General features: G+C 40.0%; 2 protein-coding genes across 6 annotated transcripts; one reads left to right on the top strand and one right to left on the bottom strand.

Annotated features, from left to right (window-relative positions):
- Positions 1-16: 16 nt before the first annotated feature.
- On the bottom strand, positions 17-14,102 carry epn1 (epsin 1). 5 transcript variants are annotated; one of them, XM_038711209.1, is made up of 13 exons: positions 13,953-14,102; positions 9,934-10,094; positions 9,569-9,670; positions 9,035-9,193; positions 8,021-8,149; positions 7,588-7,717; positions 7,270-7,427; positions 7,111-7,182; positions 5,511-5,594; positions 4,092-4,374; positions 3,282-3,446; positions 2,800-3,042; positions 17-1,938 (listed from the first exon to the last, which is right to left on the bottom strand). In XM_038711209.1, the coding sequence occupies exons 3-13, from the start codon at positions 9,635-9,637 to the stop codon at positions 1,472-1,474; spliced, it is 1,959 nt and encodes a 652-aa protein (XP_038567137.1). In that variant the 5' UTR covers positions 9,638-9,670; positions 9,934-10,094; positions 13,953-14,102; the 3' UTR covers positions 17-1,471. The 5 variants fall into 5 exon arrangements, with proteins under 5 accessions (XP_038567137.1, XP_038567139.1, XP_038567138.1 ...); XM_038711211.1 differs by having other exon boundaries at positions 7,597-7,717; XM_038711210.1 differs by lacking the exon at positions 13,953-14,102 and adding an exon at positions 13,698-13,897.
- A 3,648-nt stretch (positions 14,103-17,750) lies between these two features.
- sbk3 (SH3 domain binding kinase family, member 3) lies at positions 17,751-22,805 on the top strand. The gene is made up of 4 exons (XM_038711208.1): positions 17,751-18,061; positions 19,889-20,036; positions 20,574-20,776; positions 21,685-22,805. Exons 1-4 carry the CDS (start codon positions 18,056-18,058, stop codon positions 22,468-22,470), a joined length of 1,143 nt encoding a protein of 380 aa, XP_038567136.1. The 5' UTR covers positions 17,751-18,055; the 3' UTR covers positions 22,471-22,805.
- The last annotated feature ends 1,697 nt before the right edge of the window (positions 22,806-24,502 follow it).

Raw genomic sequence — 24,502 nt, 5'->3', positions numbered from 1 at the left:
AAGCCAAACACACATCCTGTGTTTTTGTTTTATTTCATAAATTCCTTTTGATTCTTTTTTCCATTTTACTTTTCAAATGTGAATGTTCACAGTCATCACCACACGAATTCAACCTTACCCGATAAAAGAGATATTTTCTTGTTGATATAAAATAACAATAAATTCATCAAACTAAATTAAAAGAACAGCATGAAGCATGTTGTCAAGTCCCTGGTTTTTTTTGTCTTCTTTCATTCACTGAAACAATTGTCTTTTATTTTTTAAGAAGCATCAGTATCTCTCCCTCCCCGAAGGACAAAGGGATGAAAGACAAGGACAGTGGTGCTGTGGGACACCTGTTCACCAGGGATCCCGTATGAAATGTGTGATTGGAGAAAAAAAACCTAATGCTTCTGATTAATAAAAAAAGTGTGAAATAAGATTGGCAGAGAAATGTGTGACCCTTGTAATACCTCATTTGAAATCCCAACATTAAATAGTATTAATACAAGTAACAATTTTTAAAAACAAAAATAATGAATGTCATTTGTTCCTTTCTGAGTCACTGAAATAAGATCAGCCACAAGAAAAATAGACAGAGATATTGACACATTTACACAGAAACAGGCATTTGCACTATTGCATACTTACACACACATAAATGAGCATTCATATTCTCATTCACACATTCAACAAACATCCCATAATTTCCACACCCCCCCCCCCCCCCCATTAGACAACAGGTGTCAAAGCTCTCGTTAGTTTTCTACAATAATAATAGGAAAAACAAAAAAGTATTTGATTTAATTGGCATCATCGTGTGATTTTCCTTGTTTATTTGTTCCCAAAACTTGGAAAAAAATAAATTACATTTAACATTAAATTAAAAGTGAAATATAGTTTAAACTATTTGACCACATTGTGCCTGAAATGGTACTGCAGGTTTTTCAGTCCGTATCTCAGTGTGGAGTTCATTAAAAATCATCCTTCATGCACTGGTTTCATTTCAGTGATTCAGTGTTCATTCTAGAGGGAGAAAAGAGTAAGAGGCAGGTACAACTGTTTCTCTGTTCAGTTTGTTAGTGGCTATGTCCCCTCTCCTTCCATCTCTCTCTCAGTGCAGAAGTAATAGAATAGAGTGACACTACTGAAAAGGTCTCCTGCTCTCACAGACTTACCTTCATCTCAAAGAAAGGACTGGGGGAAAAAAACAAAAAAACATGAAGAACGATACAGAACAGAATAAATAGATCTCTATTTCCCGCCCACAAACAACCCATAATGAAATGAAAGGAACTTAATATGGGAAATTATTTTGAAATGAAATAATGCTTTCAAACAGACTTTTTGATGTTTTGTTTTTTTCTTTAAATATAGAGATGTACACATTTTTCTTTTTGGACACAAATTGTGTTGAGGGGGATGAATGAAGGGGGCAGCAGGTATGACAGAGGAGGTTGAAACAGGTGAGCACAGTAGTGGTGACACTTCCTCAAAGAAGAAAAGGGTTGGTGCTCGCTCCTGTCGTTCCTCCGCCTCCTACTGATCCTCCTGCCCCCATCACTCCTCCTGTTCCAGTGGACCCACCCAAAATCAGCTGAGGAGGTACTGCACCTCCGGGACCCAACAGAGCAGAGCCCGGGGGACCCATAGGCGAGAGCCCGCTGTAGGGCATGCCCATGGGGCTGGCCTGCATCATGCCCAGGCCCATTCCTGGGGCCCCCATACCCACACTCATTGGCCCCATGCCCATTCCTGGTTGCACCATGCCCAGCAGGGGATTGGGAGGCACTGGACTGGAGCGGAGGCCGCTCAGGCCAAGTGATGAGGGCTGAGGTGAGATGGAGGACATGGGTGGAGCCACTCCAAAAGGGTTGGAGGAGGCAGGTGTTGGAGAAACCCCCCTACTGGAAATGGTACTGCCTGGCGTCACTGCCATGCCAGGAGCAGGAGATGAGCCTGGAGGTCAGAGGTGACAGTTAGACAATATTATGTGACATGAACACAACATTAGAGCTGCAACAATGAACTGGTTAATCCATTAGTCAATCAGAAACTATACTGATAGTCAAGTAGTTGTTTTGGTCATTTTTGTCTTGCAAAAATTCCAAACACACTGAATATGTTAATCAGACTAACTAAGTACTTGTGGTAGTGCCCCGAATTTCTTCTCCTTCATTAAAAATTGTCTAATATTAATAACTTTATTAAATTGCCTAAAATATTTTCAATGTTGCTAATAATCTAACCTGCTCCTACCAGATCATAAACAATAATGAAAATAATCATTAGTTGCAGCCCTATAACAAACTGTCATGGGGTACTCATGCATTCTCATTTCCAGCTATTATATACTTAGACAGTTAAGTCATTTAAAGGTTCCTTGTTTAGCCTCCTAAATGTTCCAGAGTATTTTATATTTGCATTTACATTGCCACAGAAAGGCTTTAGTTTAGTGCACCTCTAGAAAACAAGCATATAGTTTGCCTCTGGGTCACCACAGAGCCTCCAACATGGTTGTTGGGTGGTTAACTGTCTGCTTTTGATCTGGGGCGTTCAGAAAAACCTAGCCAGTTACAGCCAAACCGTCTCCATACTGGTGAGTTAATTAGTAGTACATTTTAGTTCAAGACATTAAACTTGATCTTTTGAGAATGTATTTTAATCAAAAGGTCTTTTTCTGCCAGATGCACTTTACTGTGAACAAGGCTAATTATGGCATCTTAAACTGTATACTTAGTGTGAATCTACACAGCTCTAACTACAAACACAAAATTCTTCCTGTGTGTCCACACAGTTAACATGATAGCTGTTACTAACCTGTGTTCTGGAGGAAGGGGTTGTGTGCTGAAGAGGAAGAGATAGAAGGAGGCGGCGGCTGTTTGGGTTTGGGTTTAGATGACAATAGAGAATCAAGATCCACCAGCGCTGCATTGGGGCCGAGGAAGGACTCAGGAGTCTTACGTACAGGAAGTGAAGAACCAAGAGATGACAGGTCAAAAGGCACCGGAGAGCCTGTACTGTCACAGCCTGTTGCTGGGGACCCTCGTCGCTCTGGGTCTCCTAAGGGGGAAATGAAGGAGGAATAGCAACAGTAAATTAGACACCAATTAAAACCTTTCTTTCATTATATATGAAAAACATACTTCACACATACTAGAGGAGGATGAAATGTAAGACAGGACAACTGTTGTGTGTGAACGCAACTGAAAATCTGTGTGTCATCTATGAAAATCTGTTTAAAAGGGTGTTGCCAGTACCTCAGTGTTTATGAGCCCATATAGCTTTAGGTGTGAATGTACCTGTGCCGTTAGTGTGTTTGGCGGTGCCACTCCAGATGTCGGAGGTGATAGGGTCAGAGGCAGGGACAGGTCCGTCCCTTGCCCAGGGGTCTACTGGCCCCCCCGAGGAGGAAGTGCTGGGTGGCACTGATGAGCCCCAGGGGTCGGCACTGGGGGGGGTCACAGCTACAGGGGAGGGGAGGAGATGCAGGGGAGGGGAGGGTTAACACAACACCTTACAGGTACAATACACAATAAGGAGGGATCAGGAAGCTGGGCTGGGTTCCAACACTTTCTCTCCTTGACCTCTGCAGTCCTACTAAGTTGATAGGTGAGAGCAGATTTCTCTTAGCCGTCCACCATGTTACTTTCACCTACTTAATATCTGATGCTCAGTGAAGGTAAAGGAGAGATAATAAGAAGCTACCTCACACATTTAAAAAGGCACAAAAGGGTAAGAGACGAGACAGCTCTGGTTGAGACACAGCCACAGTCAATCCTGAGTAGAAACAAGAGGATACAAATCCCTGGTTTAGACACAGAGGGAGAATGGATTTAACATGCTTGCTTCCTTCATTACATACTGAAAGCAGGTGAGTGGATGAGAAGATGTGACAGCATGAAGACATTGACAGAAAATGGAACAGGGCTTTTGTGAAGACAGGAAATGGAACAGTGGAGTGAAGAGGAGTAAAGGTCAAGAGGTCTCCACATCCTCTTTCATTCACAGAGCAGGATGCGGTTCTCCCTTTTGATACTCAGCAATGATTACATTGCTACCAACCTGACAGGCTACAGAGCTGCTACGTGACCAGTTTTGTAGCTGCTTACCCGAGCTTCCCCAGGGGTCGACGTTATTAACTCTGTTGGATGTCTCTCCCCAGGGGTCTGGAGGAGGGGCTATAGTGGGTGGGGCCCCCCCACCCCAGGGGTCAGAGCTTGTAGGAGATGTGGGTGACGCCACTCCCCACGGGTCTGTGGAGGCTGTGCCCCACGGGCCGGAGGCAGCAGGGGCAGGGACTGTGGGTGGAGGTGAGGGGCCAGCAGAGCCGACAGTGGCAGCGGCAGCAGGGCCCCCCCAGGGGTCCACGGCACTCAACTCCATCAGAGCGGCCTGTACAATAGAATATACAACGGATTAATGTTCCTACAGCTGTTTTCAGGAAGAAAACTAAGGACACATTCATCTCATCAGTTGTGATAAGAGGAAACTCACAAAACTGAGAAGAAGGAAGAAGAATTTCAGACCAGGCAATTACATCAAACAGATGTTAAAAGAAATCAGAATTAACTTCTGACTTCTGTAAATTCTTAGTTCCCTGTCTGTGCAGTGTCAATGTAATTTGACAAAACTGACACAATATTTCTAGTCCAAGTAATATTTTTTTACTATTAATCCTCGATAATTAACTATTGTGATTTCGGGAAGCTGTGACATACTCTGCACTATGTACACAGCTGTTTACAGTCTCATTTTGTGATTTGAGGGCCATCATCACAGAGACAGATTGTTTCTGCAGATATTTCAGTCCCAAACTGTCAGTTGTAACTTGCTCTGCCCTGGAGTATTATCAGGATGGTAGTGCTAACACCTGACCTAGTGTTGGGTCGCCAGGTGAGTGCCCATTCTCTATCACCCTACCCGTTCTTTTCCCCTTTTTTTGTTTTTCTTGGTCGTGTTTTGTTATGTGCATGAGTAAAAAAGAAAAAAATTTAAGAACCTGACAGCACTAAATGCCAATTACAGCAGCAATAAACATAATGTGAGCACACAGTTATCTTCTGTTTCTGAGTAAATGAACATGAAATTGAAATTCTAAATCTGATGCGCTATATCAAACGGATATTTGACATGACTTGACTGGCCTGAAAGGCAAATATAAATCTAAGCATTGTGGCTTTAAACACCAAATATCCCAGTAAAGCCCCATTTGGATATGAATTTTACATTATGAAAGATAGGAGTGGTAATGCAATAATTATTATAAAATTTAAGTCATTTGATCTCTTCCACATTCCCACACTAGCAAAGATTCAGCATCTGGTTTATTCAACCGCTCACGCTATTATTACGAATTTATTACCACTACTATTTGAAACATCTTGATATAATTTCATCTGTGTGGGCGATTTCATGGGACAGACTTAAATAACGGCTAAAACTATGATCAGGTGCACATGAACTGGGAGAACTGAGAGAGATAGAGAGAGACGGGTAATGGTAGACACAGGTAGAGCTTTTACACGCACATCCTCAGGCTTCAGCTTTTCCCTCTTGCTCTCCTCGATGGCCATCTGCAGTCTCAGGTCATCACCTCTGCGCAGACGCTCTTCCTGCCAATCACACACACTGTGATGTCAGCAACCTGAGACGCACAACCTCAGAAAGCACACCACAGATACAGATTTAGGATCAGTTAACAATTCTACAATTAAAGCCTGAATCAATGGGAGTGGAAACTGAAAATCTGACCTTTAATCATCATCTACGGTCAAAAGAAAATTAACACAAACCAACCAATCCCTGCATTATTTGCAAGACTTTTAAAATTTTGTCTATTTCTCACAGTACTTTAAAACATGATCAAATCAGACAAATGCTGGTACTTTTAGTGCAGTTTCACACAGAAAATAAGAGCATCCAGGGTTGCTGTCACATGGCTACCTAAAATAAATCTGAGAACTGTAGAGCTGTTGTGGCAAGAATGTTTAGACATGGATAGGATGTGAATCTCCACCATAAACAGAATACTGAGGTTTAAACACAGTTTCAACCAACAGCAGCACTTTAGAGGCGGGGAGGGGCAGGAGGCTTTTGCAGCTGTGGTTACTTTGCTTCCTGACACAGGCTGCCATTTTGAATATTCCACAGAAACTAGGCTGTTTTTATACCGTTTGTGCTGCTCATGATTCACTTGCTCACAATACTGTGCATTAGGTACCAGTCTTTTAGCTTAGTGCAGTTGAGCTTCTTTAACACTCGGCACACCTACAGCACAAAAAGTTACAATACTTAATACTAAAAAAATTTTTTTTTAAATAAGGCGTGGAACTGGACCGAGTATTACATAACATAAAATGTTTAAAAACAATTCCTCAATCAAAACTGATACAGATCTTGCAGACCTTATTTCCCACCTCATTATAAAGAGGACTGACTATCAAACAGCAGAACTAATTATTCCATAAGAAAACAGGCCGTCTCAGGTTCACAACCAAGCCTTACAGTGCTTGATGCCCCTAAGTAACGATAACAATGGCATAATTAATGACCCTGCATTAGTTTATAGACTAAATCAGTTCAGTGATACAGAAGGTCCATGACACAAAACAGTTGCATACGACAGGCACACACGTTTTGCAATCTGTCAACACAATAAAAAGGAAGTTATCACAGCAGGAGATGTGTAACAGATAAGAAGAAGACAGTATTTCAAATCAAGACTACAGTTGGGTGCATGCGATCAGAGAGGGTAACAGGGAGAAAAGAATAATCAATGCTTATACACTCAGTGTTTCATTTTGTCAATGCCATGCAGATTCAACTATTAAATTTGAGTTAGTCAATTCTTTACTCGCTCAGTTTTCTGCAGTTACACCACGCTTTTTATGAGTGCAAGCACTATAAAAGAATGTGACACTGTACAGCAAACTAAATTATCTCAACAGTATCACTGCTGTCAGATGCAAATTTTGCTCTTGAGGAAAATGACATATGACAAATATGAGCATAAATTAATTAATTTGATTGATCAACGCTTGATGCGTGTTTGAGAAATTCCAATTGACGGAAAGACAGATAGTTGATGAGTGGCTGGCCAGTCATCTGGGCACACTCACTGCCCCTGACCTTTTGTTGCATGTCTTTGCTGAGTGTGATAGCATAGCGGAGCTCTGCGTCCTCCAGAGGGTCTGCGCTATTCTGGGGGGGGTATAGTTATGTTTTAATCCTTAGCTTAGAGAGCAGTAACTTAGCTGTGCCTGCCTTGAATAGGCTGCTTTGTGTTACCTGCTCTGCCTCTTCTTTACTCATGGCTAAAGCCAGCTGGAGCTGCAGGTCTTCCTCTCCAGAGCTCTGTGGCCAGGCCTGCTCAGGGTCTGCCCCTCCAGAGTGAGAGCCCACTGACAGGCTACCGCCCAGGTTGGGTGCTGAGGGAGCTGAGGAGGCTGGAGCAGAAACAAATAAGCATATGAACTAATGAGAACTTGTTTTAGGTTATCAACTACTCAGAGCTAAATGCCCTTCATGCTGTTGTGTGCCTGCCTGTTCAAATTGTAACACTGCATTTAAGCTGACTGAATCTTTTTAAATACTGCTTTAAAGTACCCATCTCACCGCTGGAGGTCTGTGCCATCTTCTCTTTGGTTTTGAGGGCGTGGATCCTCTCCTCTCTTAGTCTCTCTTCATCTTTCAGCAGTGTCACCAACTGTTTGGCTTTCTCTCGCACATTTACCCCCTGGAATAATACAGGTGATGGCACACAATTTCATGCTGAAAATTAGTGTACTGTTTTTATGTTATTACATAAATAGACACACCTTTAATTACTAATGCAGTTAGTTACATTGTGAACTTCACCGTTAGTGTAACAGCTTGCTAACTTACTTCAGTTTCAGTTATTAACAATACATAAAAACATTTTTTGCAGGCTTTGAAGGTTTGCACAATATGTCAGAAACTCTTTGTAAAATGTCCTTGAATGAAAAGTAATCACTTTAACTTTCTATGTAGCGTTGTTTGTGAGCATTGTGAAATGTACCTGGTCTTTGCCGTCCCTGTCTATGTACTGAAAATCCTTGAGGGTCTGGACTGCATATATGTTCTCTCGGCACTGTTGGGCAACACGTTCTGAACCCGTCTTAATCAGGTACTCCATAAGAGTCATAGCCTGGTGAAAATACAAATCACAACCAATGACCAAGTGTGGAAAACGTCTGGATAGTGAGGTAGTAGAAATGCAAATATTAAAACAGTTAAGCTACAATCAGTCCTATTAGATTCTACCTCGATTCACATACACAATGTACTTCAGGAGCGTGAAAGAATAAATAACTCAAGATCTGAAAACTTACAAAAGCTCAAAATCATGAAGATTACTATTAGGGTTGGGCGATGTCTACAATAAGACATCGGGATAGACGATGACATCTGGGCATGTGGGGGGGTAGCGGTCATCTTATAAAAGGCATGTGTTTCACACAGACTTCACTCGTAAAAAACTTGGTAGCCTTACGTTACAAGTCGTGGATATGGTGGACATTTTATAAGCAGGGACCAGGCAAAGCAGCAGTAGCCACACAGAGTGCAGTTGTTGGTTTTGATCATTTAATAGGCTACGTCATAACAAGCTGGCACACGGATCACCTGCTGCCGTGATAACGGATCGCGGGTGGAAATCGCTGGAAAAAATTAAGGGTCATGTTTCTATTGAGCCTATCTATTGCCTGTATAAAACTGGATGCACCGCACTCTAGGATTGTAAGCGGAAATTAAAGCACATGGCACCATTCTTTCTTTGAAATTGAAGGGACTACATAGTATATAACTTTCACACTCAGAATTTTGGTACTCCAATAACAAGAAAGACAATAAAATATTGCACTAATAGGGAGTGATTTAGGACATCATTACTTTACACTGCAAACACAATACTGTAATACTGGTACCACTGCATCAAAAATGTATTGTAATATCAGTACATTGAATGTATAGCAAGAATATGTATTATGATATATCGCAACAACTTTTGTTTTTATCTTCAACACACACAAACCTTGTACACATGTCTCCAGTTCTTGCCGTGGTCATTGAGGCGCTTCCACACCATACTCATGATTTCTGAGAAGGCCACAACATTGTAGGTCAGATCAGCAATCTCTGACATCAGAGAGCTGCTGGGGCCCCATGGGTCATTGGATGTCGCCTCTCTAACCTGAACAACACAGCAAGGGACAAACTTAAATTATCCTCCATCCAAACTGTCCGTGATAAGAATAATTTTGGGCCAATACTTTGTACAATACAATTTAATGCTCCACAGTGTTCTGAGCTAAGGACTGACGCGTTGGAGAGTAAAATAATGAATGGATGATAAGATTTGATTAGCTCATATTTTGTATAACGAGGGGAAAGAGTGAGAAGGTTGCTTCAAAGAAATATTAGATTATAAAGCAGCTACTTTATGTCATCTATGCTGTAGAGATATATGGGCTACAATTAAGCCATGGGCATTGGTGATGTGGGTGTGAAAAAAATAAATAAAAGAGCGGAGAAGAAGAAAAGTCAGTTAAGCAGAGGGACACACAACCTTGATTTCAGCCTCTGAATAGTTGTGGACAATGTTCTTTACTTGTCGCCGTAGCGATGAGGTCGACATTGCAACGGTCTGGCCGTCGAGTTTTGTTGCAATCTGAACAGCAGATGGAGAAGAAATATACAGTTAATACAAAACAGACAGCGGCCAAGGACATTGTCATTTCAATCAAAGACAATGAAAAATAAGACAAAGCAGATATTCGGCAACTGCATCGCTGCTGACAGTCAGAGATAAAAATTATTACTTATATCCTTTATCTTACTTTTCAAAGTCAAAGGTCTTTCATTCATAAAATATAGCTTTCAATTACCAATACCAGAAATTAATCTTAAATTCATGTGACTGCTCATGCACACCTGTTACACAAGAATGATGCAGAATAAGGGTCTCTCCTCTTGGTATCTCTTCGTTTGTCTGGCTTGTGAGCCACTCATTCACGGAGTACTATGTCTCAGTTTGTCTGTTTCTTCCCGTGGCAACATTGGGTCCCAAACCCACAGGCGCAGGAAGATGAAAACTACAGAGGAAGATTAACATTAAAAAAAGAACCAATACCCACTGAGGGATTTCTGCTAAATCACAACAAACAAACAAGTAGAAGCAGTGCTTTGCAATGTTTTAATATAGTTTTAAAAATGCCAATCTGTGTTTGTGAACCCTGCTCTATGCGCCTCTACATGTGTGACTGAACACCGTCCTGTAAAGCAACAATAAAAGTAGCGTGTACACCGGTGAAATCTAAAGAAATAAAGTTGTTTATTAAATCAACTTTTTTACCACTTATTCAAATACTAAAAAAACAGACATCTGTAGAACATGATATTCATTCATTACAATACCTACATCCGAGGACATGACTGCCATTTATACTGATAAAAGTGAATACTTAAAATTAGGAAGTAAAATAATAAGTTATAAAAAAAAATGATAGGCTACTAATATGATACAATTATTTTTTTAATTCATTTTTAAATGCTTCAAAAACAGAGGATCTACATTTATGTAAATAATATTTTGCCAGCAAAATCAAAAAGTTTTACAAGATATTCAGCATGCCACCATTTGTGGTCATGTTATCGTTCTCAAACAGAGCTTAATTATGTCACGTGACATGCTCCAGTAAGAACAAATATTATTGAGACTACTACAGTTTGTTAACGGTGTCAATTAAAACAAAAAGCTTTGATGTTGTAGTTAATTTAAAGTTAAACAGGGCACCTTCATTTACTATTTTAAATAAAATATGTTTTAACGTGATAATTGTAATTTTCTCCAATCACACAAATATTAGAATACTTCAGCCAGTTGCAGGCAGGGTCCACATGCACGTGTGTGCACGTGATCATGATGGTACCAACTCATTTTGAGCCAGGAAAACCCTGTCCTATGCCAATTCCAAATTAAGGACAAAGCAGATATTCAGAAACTAACTCACATGATTTGCTGCTGACAGTCAGAGATACAAAATATTACATATGCTTTATCTTACTTATCAAAGTCAAAGGTCTTTCATTCATAAAATAAAGGCTTTCAATTCTCAAAGAACAGAAAATAAAAGCCCTTTTTTATTCTTTTAAGAACAAGCACGTAATATGAACAGACCCAATAAAAAAAAAATGTGTTGTTTCTCCTACTTCAGAAAATATTCTCCTTTGACGAACCTAAATTGTAGCAGTGGGATTCACATTAGCTAAGTTGGAAGGAGCCATTTTCATTCATGCCAGTCAATAATTACTTTCACATTTTAAAAATCATTTAGGGTAAAGCCATGCAAGAGTAGAACTAAATAAATATTGTATTTCTGAACAGAAACTGAATTTTGAACTCTGCAGCCTGCTACATTATAATATGTATCCTTTTACTTAATTAAAGTTAACGATATTATTTATCACTAGATTGACTACACGATAAACTATCATCTTGAACTTTAACTAGAATTAATTACTAAAGAAGAAACTATTATAAATAGTGTGGGTAATAATGAGAGACAAAGAGGTTGTAAGAGTATAGCAAGATTTTTTAAGCTAGCCAGATGGTCTAAAGTTTTACTCCTATCAGCAATTAACAAGTCGGGTATAGAGTGAGCATGTTATCAGCAAAAACTGGACAACTGACCAGGTGTCTGGTGCAATAAATGATTGTTTCTGTTATGCCACAATGGCAGCAAGGTCTGAATTTGACATAAACATCATGGTTGCTGCTGGTGGTGTAACGGCATGCGGAGAATGATTTCGTGGAACAATATTGGATCCCTCAGCACCTACTGAGCATTGTTTGTATTTGATTGCTTACACAGCAGGCTGAAACATTGTTGCTGACCAGATGCATCCTTTGATTCTTTTCACTGTCACAATCTGCATTTTTTCACCAAATAGATGCTCTCTCGACCCACTGCACAAAGCTCTCGACAAATGTTTTTAGGAGCTAACCTCAACCTTAACCTTGGATGCGCTTAAGGTAAAGAGAAGTCTGAGCAAGTTCAGCAAAGGGTATTTAAGATAAGCATTTAAAACGCAGTGCTTGGCCACTCCCTCAACTGCCATCTGTCAGGGAACGAAGGGAGTGAAGGCGCAATCTCTTTGCTAAAGATGATAGATTCATCACACCCACTCTATGATCATTCCCTCCAATAAGGCAAATGAGCACTAGTAGGCAACTGAGAACCAGTGCTGCTCTCTCTATTCCCCCAGCCTCCAGCAGTCCTTCCTGCACACTGCACTCAGACTCAACAGTGACAAGGAAGTACACAGACTTACCTCTACACCATGTACTCTGATAGGCATGAAATTGTGAGCTTATTTTAAATTCTTTTTAGACTTTAGAAGACTTTTAAGTAATAGAAAATAAGAATGTGCTTCAGACCTGTATCTTACTGTCTTAAATAAACTCTTACTTACTCTATGTCTGTGGATTGTTTTCAACAATAACAAGAGTAAAACATTTTATTAAAAAATTATATACATTTGGACATGAATATTTGTTCAGATTTTAAATCTACTTTGCCAAAGTCACAACTGTTCTGTATATTTTTGAAGTGTTATGTGCAATACAGATACATATAACTGGACATGTGTATTTAGATTAGCAGGTCAATATAATACAATGTTGCATAACTGAATATAAGGCAACTATTGCAAAAGCCAGTTCAGAGACTCCTAAAGCTCTGTACCAAAGTTCAGACACGTTAACTAATCTTTGATAAGGGACATAACATGCCCTTTGTATCTCAGGCTTTTGTCTTAAATAACTCCACAATCTACTTAAGGTTTCATTAACCATGTCTACATCCTGCTGCTCTAAGAACACCTGAGAAAAAGACAATAACTTTATCGTCTACAGAGATGCCTTTTTAGATCAGCACACAGGCAGTTAGGTCAAGCTAATGACTGAATATTAAAGACCTGTTGGAGGCAAGTGATTGAGTATCAGCAAAATCAGTTACACCTCACCTATAGGTTATGATATATGTGCAAGATAAGGTTGCTTCCAGCCAAAGGATAACAAACAAGTGAAAAGAGTTAACGTTAGTATTAAAACTTAACGTTAAGCTAACTTATTCCTCCTATCACGTTGCACAGACCCACGAAGAAGTTACCCCACCCAGTTAGCCTGCACACACATTAACAGTCGCTAACGTTATAGACAACTGCAGCTTTCCCTGTCACACCTATCAAGTTAGCCAGCTAACGTAAACTTAGCAACGTAATAATCAATTGACGTTATGCTAGCTAACCAGCAACTTGCGCTGGGTGTTAGACACAGCGAAGAGTAAGGTTTCTAGACGCAGAGTTAACGGGTCCCCTGACATTTTACAAAAGCATCGTAAAACAAGTTTACGAAGCCAACTGGACAACCAACGTTAGCTGTCATCTGTAGTTGTTTGCATGCATTAGACACTTAGCAAGCAACTCTCCCATTCTCACCGAAGCTAATCGACACAGTTGGCTAGCACTTTGCCACCAGGGTTTGGGTAAAGTCTGAGTAAAGTGTCAACAGGGGTATTACAGAAGGGTGTAGCTGGGTACGAATTGACAGACAGACTCACTTAACATCAAATCACAGGGGATGTCCTCGTAACAACATTGAATCATGCCAGACTAGAAACGGAGGTTAAGGTTACCTGCCAGTTTGAGTGATAACAGAAATCACTTGCTGCTGCTGCTGCTAGGAAAGAGTAGCCAGCTAGCAAGGTAGTAGTTAGCTAGCTAGCTCCTGCCAGTTAGTTCGGAACAGGACTGCTGGACTGTACAAGCTTTAGCAAGAACACGTCCAACTTCAGAACAATGTTGAATATACGCGCTTAAATTACAAGCCAAAATGTCAAGAAAAAATGACAACACACAACAATAAATATCTAAATCAAGTGTGTACTGACCCTGTTGTAGCTTTGAATGTACGAGGAGATGGCCGAATTTCCGCTTCCGTTCTCGACTACAGGAAAGACCGCACCCCCTGTAACGTTAGCTTTGTTTTCCTGGGATGGTAGTAGAAGCCTCATGAATTATTAATTTACTTTTTGACATCTAAAATCAAAATCGCAAAATGAAAAGATATACCAAAACACGTTTTGTTGATGTTAAAATCCTTCCAAGGAGGGATCGGGACGTGACTTTCGATTAGTTGTTGTTCGATTGGCCTTATTACCTTATTTATTCAAAAACCACCCACTGACTACGGGGCATGAATCATATCCTCTTCCATGCTCTTGTCTGTTGTTAGTTTAGTTTTTAAAAGTTTTTGAGTTTTGTATGTTTGTTCTAAAGGCCTGCCAGAGGTAAAATGACAACTTTGCTTGGGCATGTATCCTACACCCATATGATAAGCAGAAATGTGCTACTTTGCAGATGATAAGACAATTAAGAGGGATTTAAACAGTGGCATTGTTGTGGCAGGTTCTGTAACTTATGTTTTAATTTTTAAAAGCAAAACTGATATTATTTATGCCTTAAGTCTCAACTAAAAATAGTCCTTACCAATATCTGAATTGGAATCAGAATCCGCTTAATGAGTTTTTTTTCATTGTTCTCAGTCTACTTACACAGAAATAGACATAACAGCTAAGAACAACAGAAGGACAACAAAGCTGAACCCATAAAGGTAAAGAATATACAGGAATATTATGTGCATGACTATGTGAAAAAATTGGTGTAGGCCTATATATATAAAGACAAATGAATATATATAGCTATGTATATGTAAAAAGCACCACTAACTGACAACATAAAATAAAATGTCTACATACAAGTCAAGTGTTTCTGTATGTTGCAATATGAATGTAACCCAATGCACGTCTGGTTATATGATACAATTGCAGCCCACCCCCAACCCCCTTAACCAGTCACATATGCATAATATGCTTCTGAGTAATGAGTATTTTATGTATTATTTGGATCTCTCTGATATTTGACATTAGGTTGTATTTATTTAAATCAATAATGTATAGTTTTCATGTGAAAGAAAATAACAAAAGCATAACCAGCCAGCCTTATTTGACTGAGGAGTGGGGAGACAGGCAGCTGATTGATTGTCCTCAGTGATTTGAAGCTATAATCTTTAACAGGTCAGAATATTGAGACCTACAAAACTGAGCAACATGTTTTTGACTTTTAAGTTTGAGCTTGCGGAGACTTAAATACCAATATACTGTAGAATCCAAAATCACTTTATTAAACTTTTTAATTCATGGAATGTAATGCATGACACGGTCTATGGTTTCCCCTAAGTAATGCAATAGCACACACTGTCCTGAAAGAGGCATCATTGAACTAACTCTAGCGTCAACTGAAACCATAACAACTTCCCTCAGGGTCGCCTGTTAGTGAATCCATAAATAATACATGGTAATCTTCATAGATCAGAACAACACAGTAACAGCTGACATGCATTCAAGCTCCCCTTTATTTCGTACCTCTTCATCCTTTTATCTCTGTATTCTCTCCAACATGACTCAAATAAACTATAACTGTTGCACTGCTTTGGAAACACTAATCTCAGAAAGATAAACAAAGAAATGAAAGCGATTATATCAGACATTAAAGCTATTTTGCCATGTGTTGGGCACTGATGTGTCACAGAAAAACCTTATACAGCATTTCCTTTATGTTCACTGGGAGAGTGGTTGGGAACAACATGATTAATAAACATGAAAATAAAGAAAGTACCAGTCAACCTGACAAATGCAAACTGTGAAAGGAATTCAAAGCATCAAACAAGCTTGAGAAATTGGATCGTTGGCATTTGACATCACAAGAACACAAAATCAATTTTTGCAGTGATCAATTCAAACTTCTAAATCTAGATAAATCAATATCTGTTTATGTTGTCATTTAGATCATTAGTTTGTGGATGTAAGAGACATTCATTAGTTTGCTCCAAGATAAAAAAAATATGATGACCAAATGAATTAACTGAGTACACCCTCTCAAGACAAATCTAATTCAGCACTCAAAGGGTCAAGATGATGCTCATAGATCGCTGTGCTGCAGTTTTACTTCATCATAAAACTAAAACACCCACCACATGATGCCTGTTTTCTTTTTATTCAGAATTGTGCTCTTTTGTGACACGACATATTATCTGTACTGAGAATGTGCATTAAATACACTCTGAGAGTGCATCCTACACTATTTGACTCGAAGATGTAATTTCATTATGAAATTCATGAAAAAGAACAACACTAGAATAAAATTATTGATTCCAGTTCCCAGAGTTAGATCTCTCTGAGACATTTTCTATAATTTCCAAACTGTTGGAGTTTTGAAATCCTATTTTGAAATATGTTATTTTTTTCATCGCACCATTCTCACAACACGTACTTGGAAATGGAAAACACCATGCACAGGTGTATTTAACACATATATAGCAAGATTTGAAAGAGAAGACCATCTCATTTCTCATGTAAACAATTAACAATAACGGTTAGCAAAGCTGTCCTGAGCAGTGTTGGGCAAGTTACTCATGAACTGTAATAAGTTACTTTTTACATATTACTGCATGGTATGCACACTTTGCTTATGTGTGTATGTTTTTACATCCTGTATTTGTGAATGAACTGACTCTCTCCTGGCATCAGCATAGTGAAAGTGATGTATTTTGGTAGAGCGGGGGTGGTTGTCACAACAGGCGCACAAAAGACCCTGTGGTGCAAGCTCAAACTAGGAAGTTCATATATTGGTCTATGGCTGGCCAGAACACAGCGGTGGTAGTAATCTGATCAGGGAGCAGGCCGTTGTGATAGCAGTCGGTGTTTGTGTTACATAACAAACAGCCATCAGTGGCAATAATAATCCTGTAGTATGTAGTACCAAGGGAAATCTATCTGAGTGGACAGAAAGAGGAGGAGGGTGTTGAGACCATGGGAGAAGAGGCCTGACTTGCAGCTGGTTAAGTAGGAACCAGAGCTGGCATGTAGACAGCAAAGTACGGAGTAAAGGTGTTTTGCAAGGCAAGGTTTCAGCTGTTAGGTATGTCGGCCTGTGGTGGTAGGTAATAATATGCACTTGGGAAAAGATAAAGTGAGAGGGATTTTATGACAAGAGAGTGGAAGAGTGAGATGAGGGGGAGGAAAGTTTGTCTGGTGATGATAAAAAAAAACAGATGAAAACCTTTTAGATGTACTTCACTGTAGCCTCAAGAGGCCAGAGGCCATGATGAGGAAACAAAAGAGATTTGATATATTTCAAACTGTATTATTTTGCCTGCTGCAGAGTTTGACATGAATGAAGGGCAGCACAGGAAGAAAGGACAGTGATACTGGAGAATATAAGGGTCCACAAGTGGCATGCTTAACTGTACCCTATAATCCTTGTATGATTCAGGGATCATAGTTACAGCTTGTTGGCCTATTCCGATCATTCCAACATACCTGTTGATTAAATGAGGAATCCTACACTGTGGGGGGAATTCACTGACTCAGACTGACGGGGAGGGTGAGAAAGAGACATATGGAAAGAGAAGGGGGGGGGGGGGGGTGTATTTGGGAAGAAAGTGAGTGACAGCTGAGGAGAGGGGAGGCAGGAGACAGGTTAATGTGGTCAGGCTGACTGACAGATTGGAAACGGTGGAATATTGACACTGCTGTGTAGTGGTGGAGAGAGAGTTGGGGGGGAGGGGGGAGGTTTAACATGCCTTGTAGCTGGTTCACGCGTATTTGCCAGCATAACAGAAGGGAGGCAGTGAGAGAGAGAGAGCTGGCACATGAGTAGGAAAAGAGAGAGAGAGAGTTCAGCGTGTGTGTCTCCTGGGAAGAAGCACACAGTCAATATCCAGGTCTCCAGTAAACATCTATGAGTCTCCACTATAAAGCTGCTGTGCTACTGCTTGGAACCACGGAGCAAAGGCAAAACTATCTGCTTATAGTTGAGCTCCAGCATAGAACAGTAGCTGGTTGCAGTGTCCACAGCCTGTCAGGAGTTTAAGTATTTAGATGCTGAAAAGAGGCGGGACAAAGTGAAAAGAGATCAACCAACTGGACAGAAAATGACAGTAAGTATTGCACTTTATTCCTGTGAAGACATTCACAAGATCATCATATTGTGCTGCAAAAAACAAAACATGCATATATGCAGTTATTTCCTGTATGTGCAAATGATTGAGGGGTTTTATATGTCATATGGCAGAAATGCATTGCTGTTTTTTTATTGAAAATTGACTTGGGTGGGGCTGCCAAGGTTTGATGGACAATGCCATTGAGAGGATTCTCAGCTTGTAATGTTGAGCAATCAAATTTGTTAATGAAATTAGCTCATGGGGAGCGCTTATTAAAATCTCAGATCATGTGACACTTTATGCCAAGTGCCATTTACAAATAGGGGGTTGGTTAATTCATCACCACAATTTACAGTGGCAAATTTCAGGATGCTCCTGATGCAACAAATGTTTTGGGTGCATCTGTGATGATTAATGTATCAGAGCTGCTAAATCATAAAGTCAAACTGTGAAATGAACAAAACACAGCAATTCTTACGTAATAAATTATATTCCTTTCATTTTGGCGTGAGTGGAATGAGGAGCAGCCGAAGAATGTAATAATGTGATAACCCAAACATGTGTTAACGACTCTGCGAACAGAACCCAACTGATGTTTGAATTCAGGAATTTAACACTGAGGGTTTGACTTCAAAACTGTGAAAAGGCACAGACGTATGTAGATGAATACATTACCATGTTACCAGTTACATCAACATGCATATACATTAATACCTTGCCATTTATCATAGGATTCCTGTAGAAATGCGGTTTCCATTTTGCTTTCTTTGCATTTGGAATATGCAGCATTTTTAGCAGCCTGTGATTCTCTTTATGTCTGAAAAGTTAACATTTTGGAGATACAAACTGGATCCTATTGGTGCACCACTAGGGTAGCACCAATCTATACACCATTGATCATGAAGCAGCCCATAATTGAAAATAGAGCTTTCTTGGTAACATATGTGCCAAGCAGCTCAGACTCGCTGAAACCTGCAGTCTTATTTTTGGATGCACATTAGATGCATTTGCTTGCCAAGCAGCAACTCATAACTGAGATCCATAAATTTTTTTAAGCTGCTGTCAAGGCATAACACAAAAATAAATCTGTCATATAGCACTATTTGATCTCTTATCGCCATTCAAGATTTATTGGAACATTTTAACGATCATAATCAGGCTTATTATTTTAATCCAAACCAGAGAAAAAGTGATTTTAGCGCAACAATCACCTGAAATGTTCTATTTGTTAGCAGGGATGCCCACTAAGCTCAGTTACGCAACATGTGGAAGGTCAAAAGCAAAAATATGTTTTCCCCCTACCGTCGCTTTATCTTTTGTTAAGCTGTGTGTGGTAGCTTTTCACAGCCTTCCTAATTTGCTAGCGTATGTGGTGGGGGATCTTCTTCAAAGGAGGTCATCGTGGATGTGACTTCATGAAACAATGAATGACAGTGGAAACTGAATGACAGCACCGAATGCTCTGATTGCCCTGATAAGACGCATGCGCTGACGTCTAAAGTTTTTCCCATCTAGAGGACGATGGAGTGTCAGATCTGTCAGAATAGTCATACACTTTTTCGGACACATGCATGCTGGTTCTCAAAAACTCTGAGTAGGAGTATGCAAGCAAATAAATGACTGAAAACAACAACCCCCCCACCCCACCCCCCCTCAGGAAGATAGTATTAGTAACATATGAGTATTGCAACTAATTTGTTATATCTGATTTAAAGTTACAAGGTCCTTTTTAAAGTAGCAGGTTCAGGTATCAAACTAGCATGTTCGGCCTCAGATTCAGACTTCATATGGTGTAGTTATCTATCACTGTGTGTGTGTGCCCAGGCTGCAGCAGGTCAGGAACTTGACGAGCGATGTTTCCTGTCAGCGCAGTCAATGCCTAGTCTGAAGGTATCCGAACACTTCCAGGTGGTAAAGCTCCTAGGAGAGGGATCCTACGGCAAGGTCATGTTAGCTGTACACAGAAAAAGAGGTTAGTGCAAAGTCACGACAGCCTGAGACTGTTATATCTCTGTTTAATCAGTCTGCAAGAGTGTTTTTAATGCACATTCAAATGTCATAATGGTAATATATTTTATTCAGACTTCTGATTATGCTTTTAAACTGCTACTGCGTAATTTGAAATGGGTGAAATAGTATATCTCCACCGCAGCACATTTATATCTCAGGTTTATTGCTCAGGTTTCTTTCTAATGAAGAAACTATACATGTCGGGTGGGGCCAGTGCTGCAGTAACGTGAGGACAGATCTGTCTTTTGATAGTGTTCACTTAACCTTTTGAGCTTCTATTGCTGTAATGAAGTGCTTTGGGACATTCTGTGAGATAGAGTTGCCGCAACCGGGGTGTAGCTGTGTAACAGAGTCACCCCAAAGGGGAAGTTATATTTGTTCAGTGTCAATGATGGACAACTCTCACATTCCATCAAAGATGACATCCTTTTAACATCTGACTAACACTGATTAGATATTGTAGTATTCAACACATGTTGTCTTGCTTCATTCCCTTCAGGAACCCCTATGGCTCTGAAGTTCTTCCCTCGTCAGTCTACCTCGCTCTTGTCTTTCCTGCGTGAATACAATCTCTCCCTTTCTTACTGCACCCATCCTTCTCTGACACGGGCCCTTGGCATCTTCTTTTCCACACCGTCCTACTATGTCTTTGCCCAGCAAGCTGGTCTATATGGAGACCTCTACAGTGTGATAGTGTCAGAGGTCAGTTTGGCTGATTTGCTGCATGAAGCGTGTGGAAAATACCCTGCGTGGCATGTCCAATGTGACAAACTTGCTTGTAAACTGAAGCATAGAGGATGTTTCCCCTAGTTTTGCCAGAACAAAAGCATTGCATGAAGGTTGTCTCACAGAAACGTTTCCAATTAATGTATCTTACAAGTTGCAAAATGTTTACCTGCAATGTATTTCATTTGTTTTGTATCTGCAATACAATAACCTCTTGTAGAAACTAAGCATGATGGAACATTTTAATGGTTGTGGTTAGGATCTCATGGCACTGGGTTAAAGTTATGGGAAGATCTTGGTGTTGGTTTTAATACTGAAAAAGTCAACAGGAGATGGAACTTGTTAAGTTTGTCAGGATTTAATCAAAACCACAAATTTTCCATAACCTTAACCATTGTGCTGTTATTGCATAAAGAACATTTTCTTCAGTGGAAAAATGTTGTGGGTGACCATAATCCAGTCAGCAAAACAAGAAGATAAGGTTATAAATTGACAGACGAATTTGAATCGAACGTAACACTGAAACCATTCAGAAGCTAGTACTTTATGTCAGCAGTGTGGCTTTCTCGTAGGGATTTCATGGAAAATGTAACTGCTGACTATGTCCTTTTGAGACATGCTTGAAGGCCCCCAGTCTGTATCTGTGCCACTGCCAGAAACATAGTAGAGTGCTGATAAGAATAAGGGCACCCTGCTCTCACTGAATGAAGTGGGAGTACATAAAGGAAAACAGACGTTTCCAAGAGCGTCACCAACCATTGTGGTGACGCAGTCTTTGCTTGTCTTCGTGCCAAGGATGCAGTGTTCCCACCAGACTAAGGCACAGAATGTTATATGGGGAGTATGTTTTCTGATTACTTATCCAGACTGTGTTTCTGTTTCAGGTCGGGGTGGATGAAGAGTGTGTCCAGAGGGTGATGTCACAGCTGAGCGGTGCCGTTACACATCTCCACTCCCTGGGCTTCGTGCACCGTGACATCAAACCTGAGAACATCTTCCTGTGTGACAGTTCCTGCCGCTGGGTCAAACTGGGTGACTTTGGCCTCTCCCGGGCCATCGGCTCCACTGTCCGTGCTGTCTGGTACGAGTCGCCCTTCTGCACTCCTGAGGTGGAACCTGTCAAGGAGGCGGAGAAGGAGATGGAGAGGAGGGAGTGCGATGGGACTGAAGAGGAGATGGAGGATATTTGGATAACAGTGGAGCCCTGTATTGACAGCTGGGCCCTTGGTGTACTCGTCTACTGTCTCTTAACTGGCTGCTTCCCCTGGGAGGAGAGCACCAGTGATGATCGTGGCTACCGCAGATACAAGGAGTGGTTTGAACGTGAGGCTGAAAATGAGCAGAAGATTGGAGATGGTGAGTGGAGGAGTGAGGAGGAAACTGACTGCTACACAATAATGAGGGAAAACCAAAGGGACAACCCTCCACCTCCACAGTTTGAGGGCCTCAGCCCACTAGTGATGACTCTTTTCAAGGAGCTGCTCCACCCTGAACCCAAACACAGAGGAAGCCCCGAGGAGATCCTGAGCTACCTGGGAGGGCCATGGCTCATGGAGACAGAGAGAGAGGAGAAGAGGAAGGCAGACGAGGCAGAGAGGGAGGCCAGAAAAATAAGAGAGGAAGGAGGGGTAGCAGAAGAGCTGGTGAGGGAAGGAAGAGGGGAGAGATGAGCTTTAAAATTGTTTTATTGGATATAACATGTTTGATATTATGCTGCAATGTATTTTTGTGTATGTGTAGATTTAAATGGAATACAAATGTGTACGCTCTACGGTGCTGTATTTTTCATATTTTTTATAACTTTCCTAAGTTAAGTTACCACTTCCATTGTTGTATATATTCCAGTGTGAGTGTGTATATACCTGTATGTATGTGTGTTTTAATGGAAGTTTAATAATACAAGAAAAGTTTGATGTTTGAAATTACAAGCTGTATCATAGAGCCTTCAAAACGTTGTATTGGAATTGCTGTCTAAATGAAATAAACACATTGTAGTTACCGTAAATTCTTATGAGATGCAGTTCATGAGTTTCACATACAGTGTCATATTAAGTCATGTCGGTTTTATTACAATGGTGCAAAATATCTAATTTGTCTCTTATTACACTATTTCAAGACAAGACAGCTTGCTGTGTCTTGGTTTATATACTACAAATCTGGAGTTGATCCTGTAAAAACACCAAATAACGTTAGTGTAAGGAACAATCCCCACTGCTAGTGTCACTCCCAGCCCCAACCCAACCTGACCTCAGGGTCTCTGATCTTTCTTGACTAAATAAATCAGTGTTTCTGATGCAGGACGGGAGACATTTTAGCTAAAAGAAGCTAAAAGCTAAAAGAAAATCCTAAACTATCAAATATTGGTAAAATAAATGTAATAACTTAACTAAACTAAGTAAACCTAATGAATAATTTAGTAATGCTTTAATAATAATAATTTAACAATTCCGTTGTACAACAAGCCACACCATAGCCTTACACACTGTGAGGACCTTTCAAAACTTAAAAAACGGACTGGAATCGCAATAGATAAGGAGAGCTGTTACCGTTTGCGTACAAAATACATAGACGCTGATGGACAACAGTGGTTATATTTAATTATTTTGATCAAAATTATTTCTAAGGACAATTCAGAAGTTGCTGGATATTGGTATGGATATTAGTAGTCACCCATTTAATTCTATGCCCTTGCATTCGTTGGTGTGCAGTATGTCCTTCTCTAACATTGCCTGCTTTTCATTAATAAGGAAGAATTAAGGTTCCAGAGAATACAGCCCAGAAACATTTATTGACTTACAAACCTGTGTGACTGTGAGAAACTGTGAAATGAAAAGCCAGTGACCCTTTATGAATATGTATCAACATGTAATTTCAATGTGAGCTACAAACCAGGACATGTTTTAAACATAATTACTTCATAATAAAAAATAACTACATAATTGTGTAAATAATGAAATAAAGAATCAATTCATTATGACTAATCATGGACAACTTATGAAACTTTTATAAGAGACTGTAGAAAAGTAAAGTGACATCTTTGATGCAGTGAAGCAACAGGTGCCGTTGGACACAAGAAGCACATCTAAAATTGGACTGAACAATACAACCTGATATTGATACTAGCGTGATCTTCTTCCAAGTTTGCATAATGCAAACCTCGGGCAAACTACCTGCAGAAGGGAAGACATGATATTTATTCAACAATTATTCTGACGCTAAAATTACCTTTATTGTATGATACTGTGTTTGGATCCGTAATTGATTGACGTGTTGACAGTAAAACAAACCTCATGTGAATTCTGCACGCACAGCAGGTTGACCTCTATACTGGTCGTGGGAGTAGTTGTCCTACATCTGTCACAGAGGGCAATAACTGGTTGAAAAATCACCTGCATTCCTGTTGGAGTGCCCCCATAAGAATGCTTTAGTATTGCTTATAGCCACTTATACACTTTTGCAACCACTTTACAACTGTCCTCCACTGGAGATGCAAAGAACTAGGCAGCAAATAAATAAATAAAAATAAAATTGACTTTAGTTCACAATAGATAGATTTGTGTTTACTTTCACTGCAGTACGTAAAAGTCATGCATGACAGAAAATCAAATCCTTAATTTTAACTTTCACATTGCACTTTGGACAATATCTCAGTTTCAGTTTGGAATGGATCCCTGTTGGTAGCAAGCTGCTAATGTGCCGTGT

This window comes from Micropterus salmoides, unplaced genomic scaffold, assembly GCF_014851395.1.
Source record: "Micropterus salmoides isolate LMB-PRFRI ecotype aquatic unplaced genomic scaffold, ASM1485139v1 Ms_hic_scaffold_11, whole genome shotgun sequence".
NCBI lineage: Eukaryota > Metazoa > Chordata > Actinopteri > Centrarchiformes > Centrarchidae > Micropterus > Micropterus salmoides.
Note: the sequence above shows the minus strand (reverse complement) of the source record. Positions and strands in the feature narration are given on the sequence as shown.

Excerpts from the sequence above, each read along its gene's own strand:
- epn1 (XM_038711209.1), bottom strand. The coding sequence starts at position 9,637 with ATGTCGACCTCATCGCTACGGCGACAAGTAAAGAACATTGTCCACAAC. Across the intron at positions 9,194-9,568 it reads ATTCAGAGGCTGAAATCAAG|GTTAGAGAGGCGACATCCAA; the intron begins GTTGTGTGTCCC and ends TGTGTTGTTCAG. Across the intron at positions 3,043-3,281 it reads CAAACACACTAACGGCACAG|GAGACCCAGAGCGACGAGGG; the intron begins GTACATTCACAC and ends TTTCCCCCTTAG.
- sbk3 (XM_038711208.1), top strand. Across the intron at positions 20,037-20,573 it reads AGCTGTACACAGAAAAAGAG|GAACCCCTATGGCTCTGAAG; the intron begins GTTAGTGCAAAG and ends CATTCCCTTCAG. Across the intron at positions 20,777-21,684 it reads ACAGTGTGATAGTGTCAGAG|GTCGGGGTGGATGAAGAGTG; the intron begins GTCAGTTTGGCT and ends TTTCTGTTTCAG.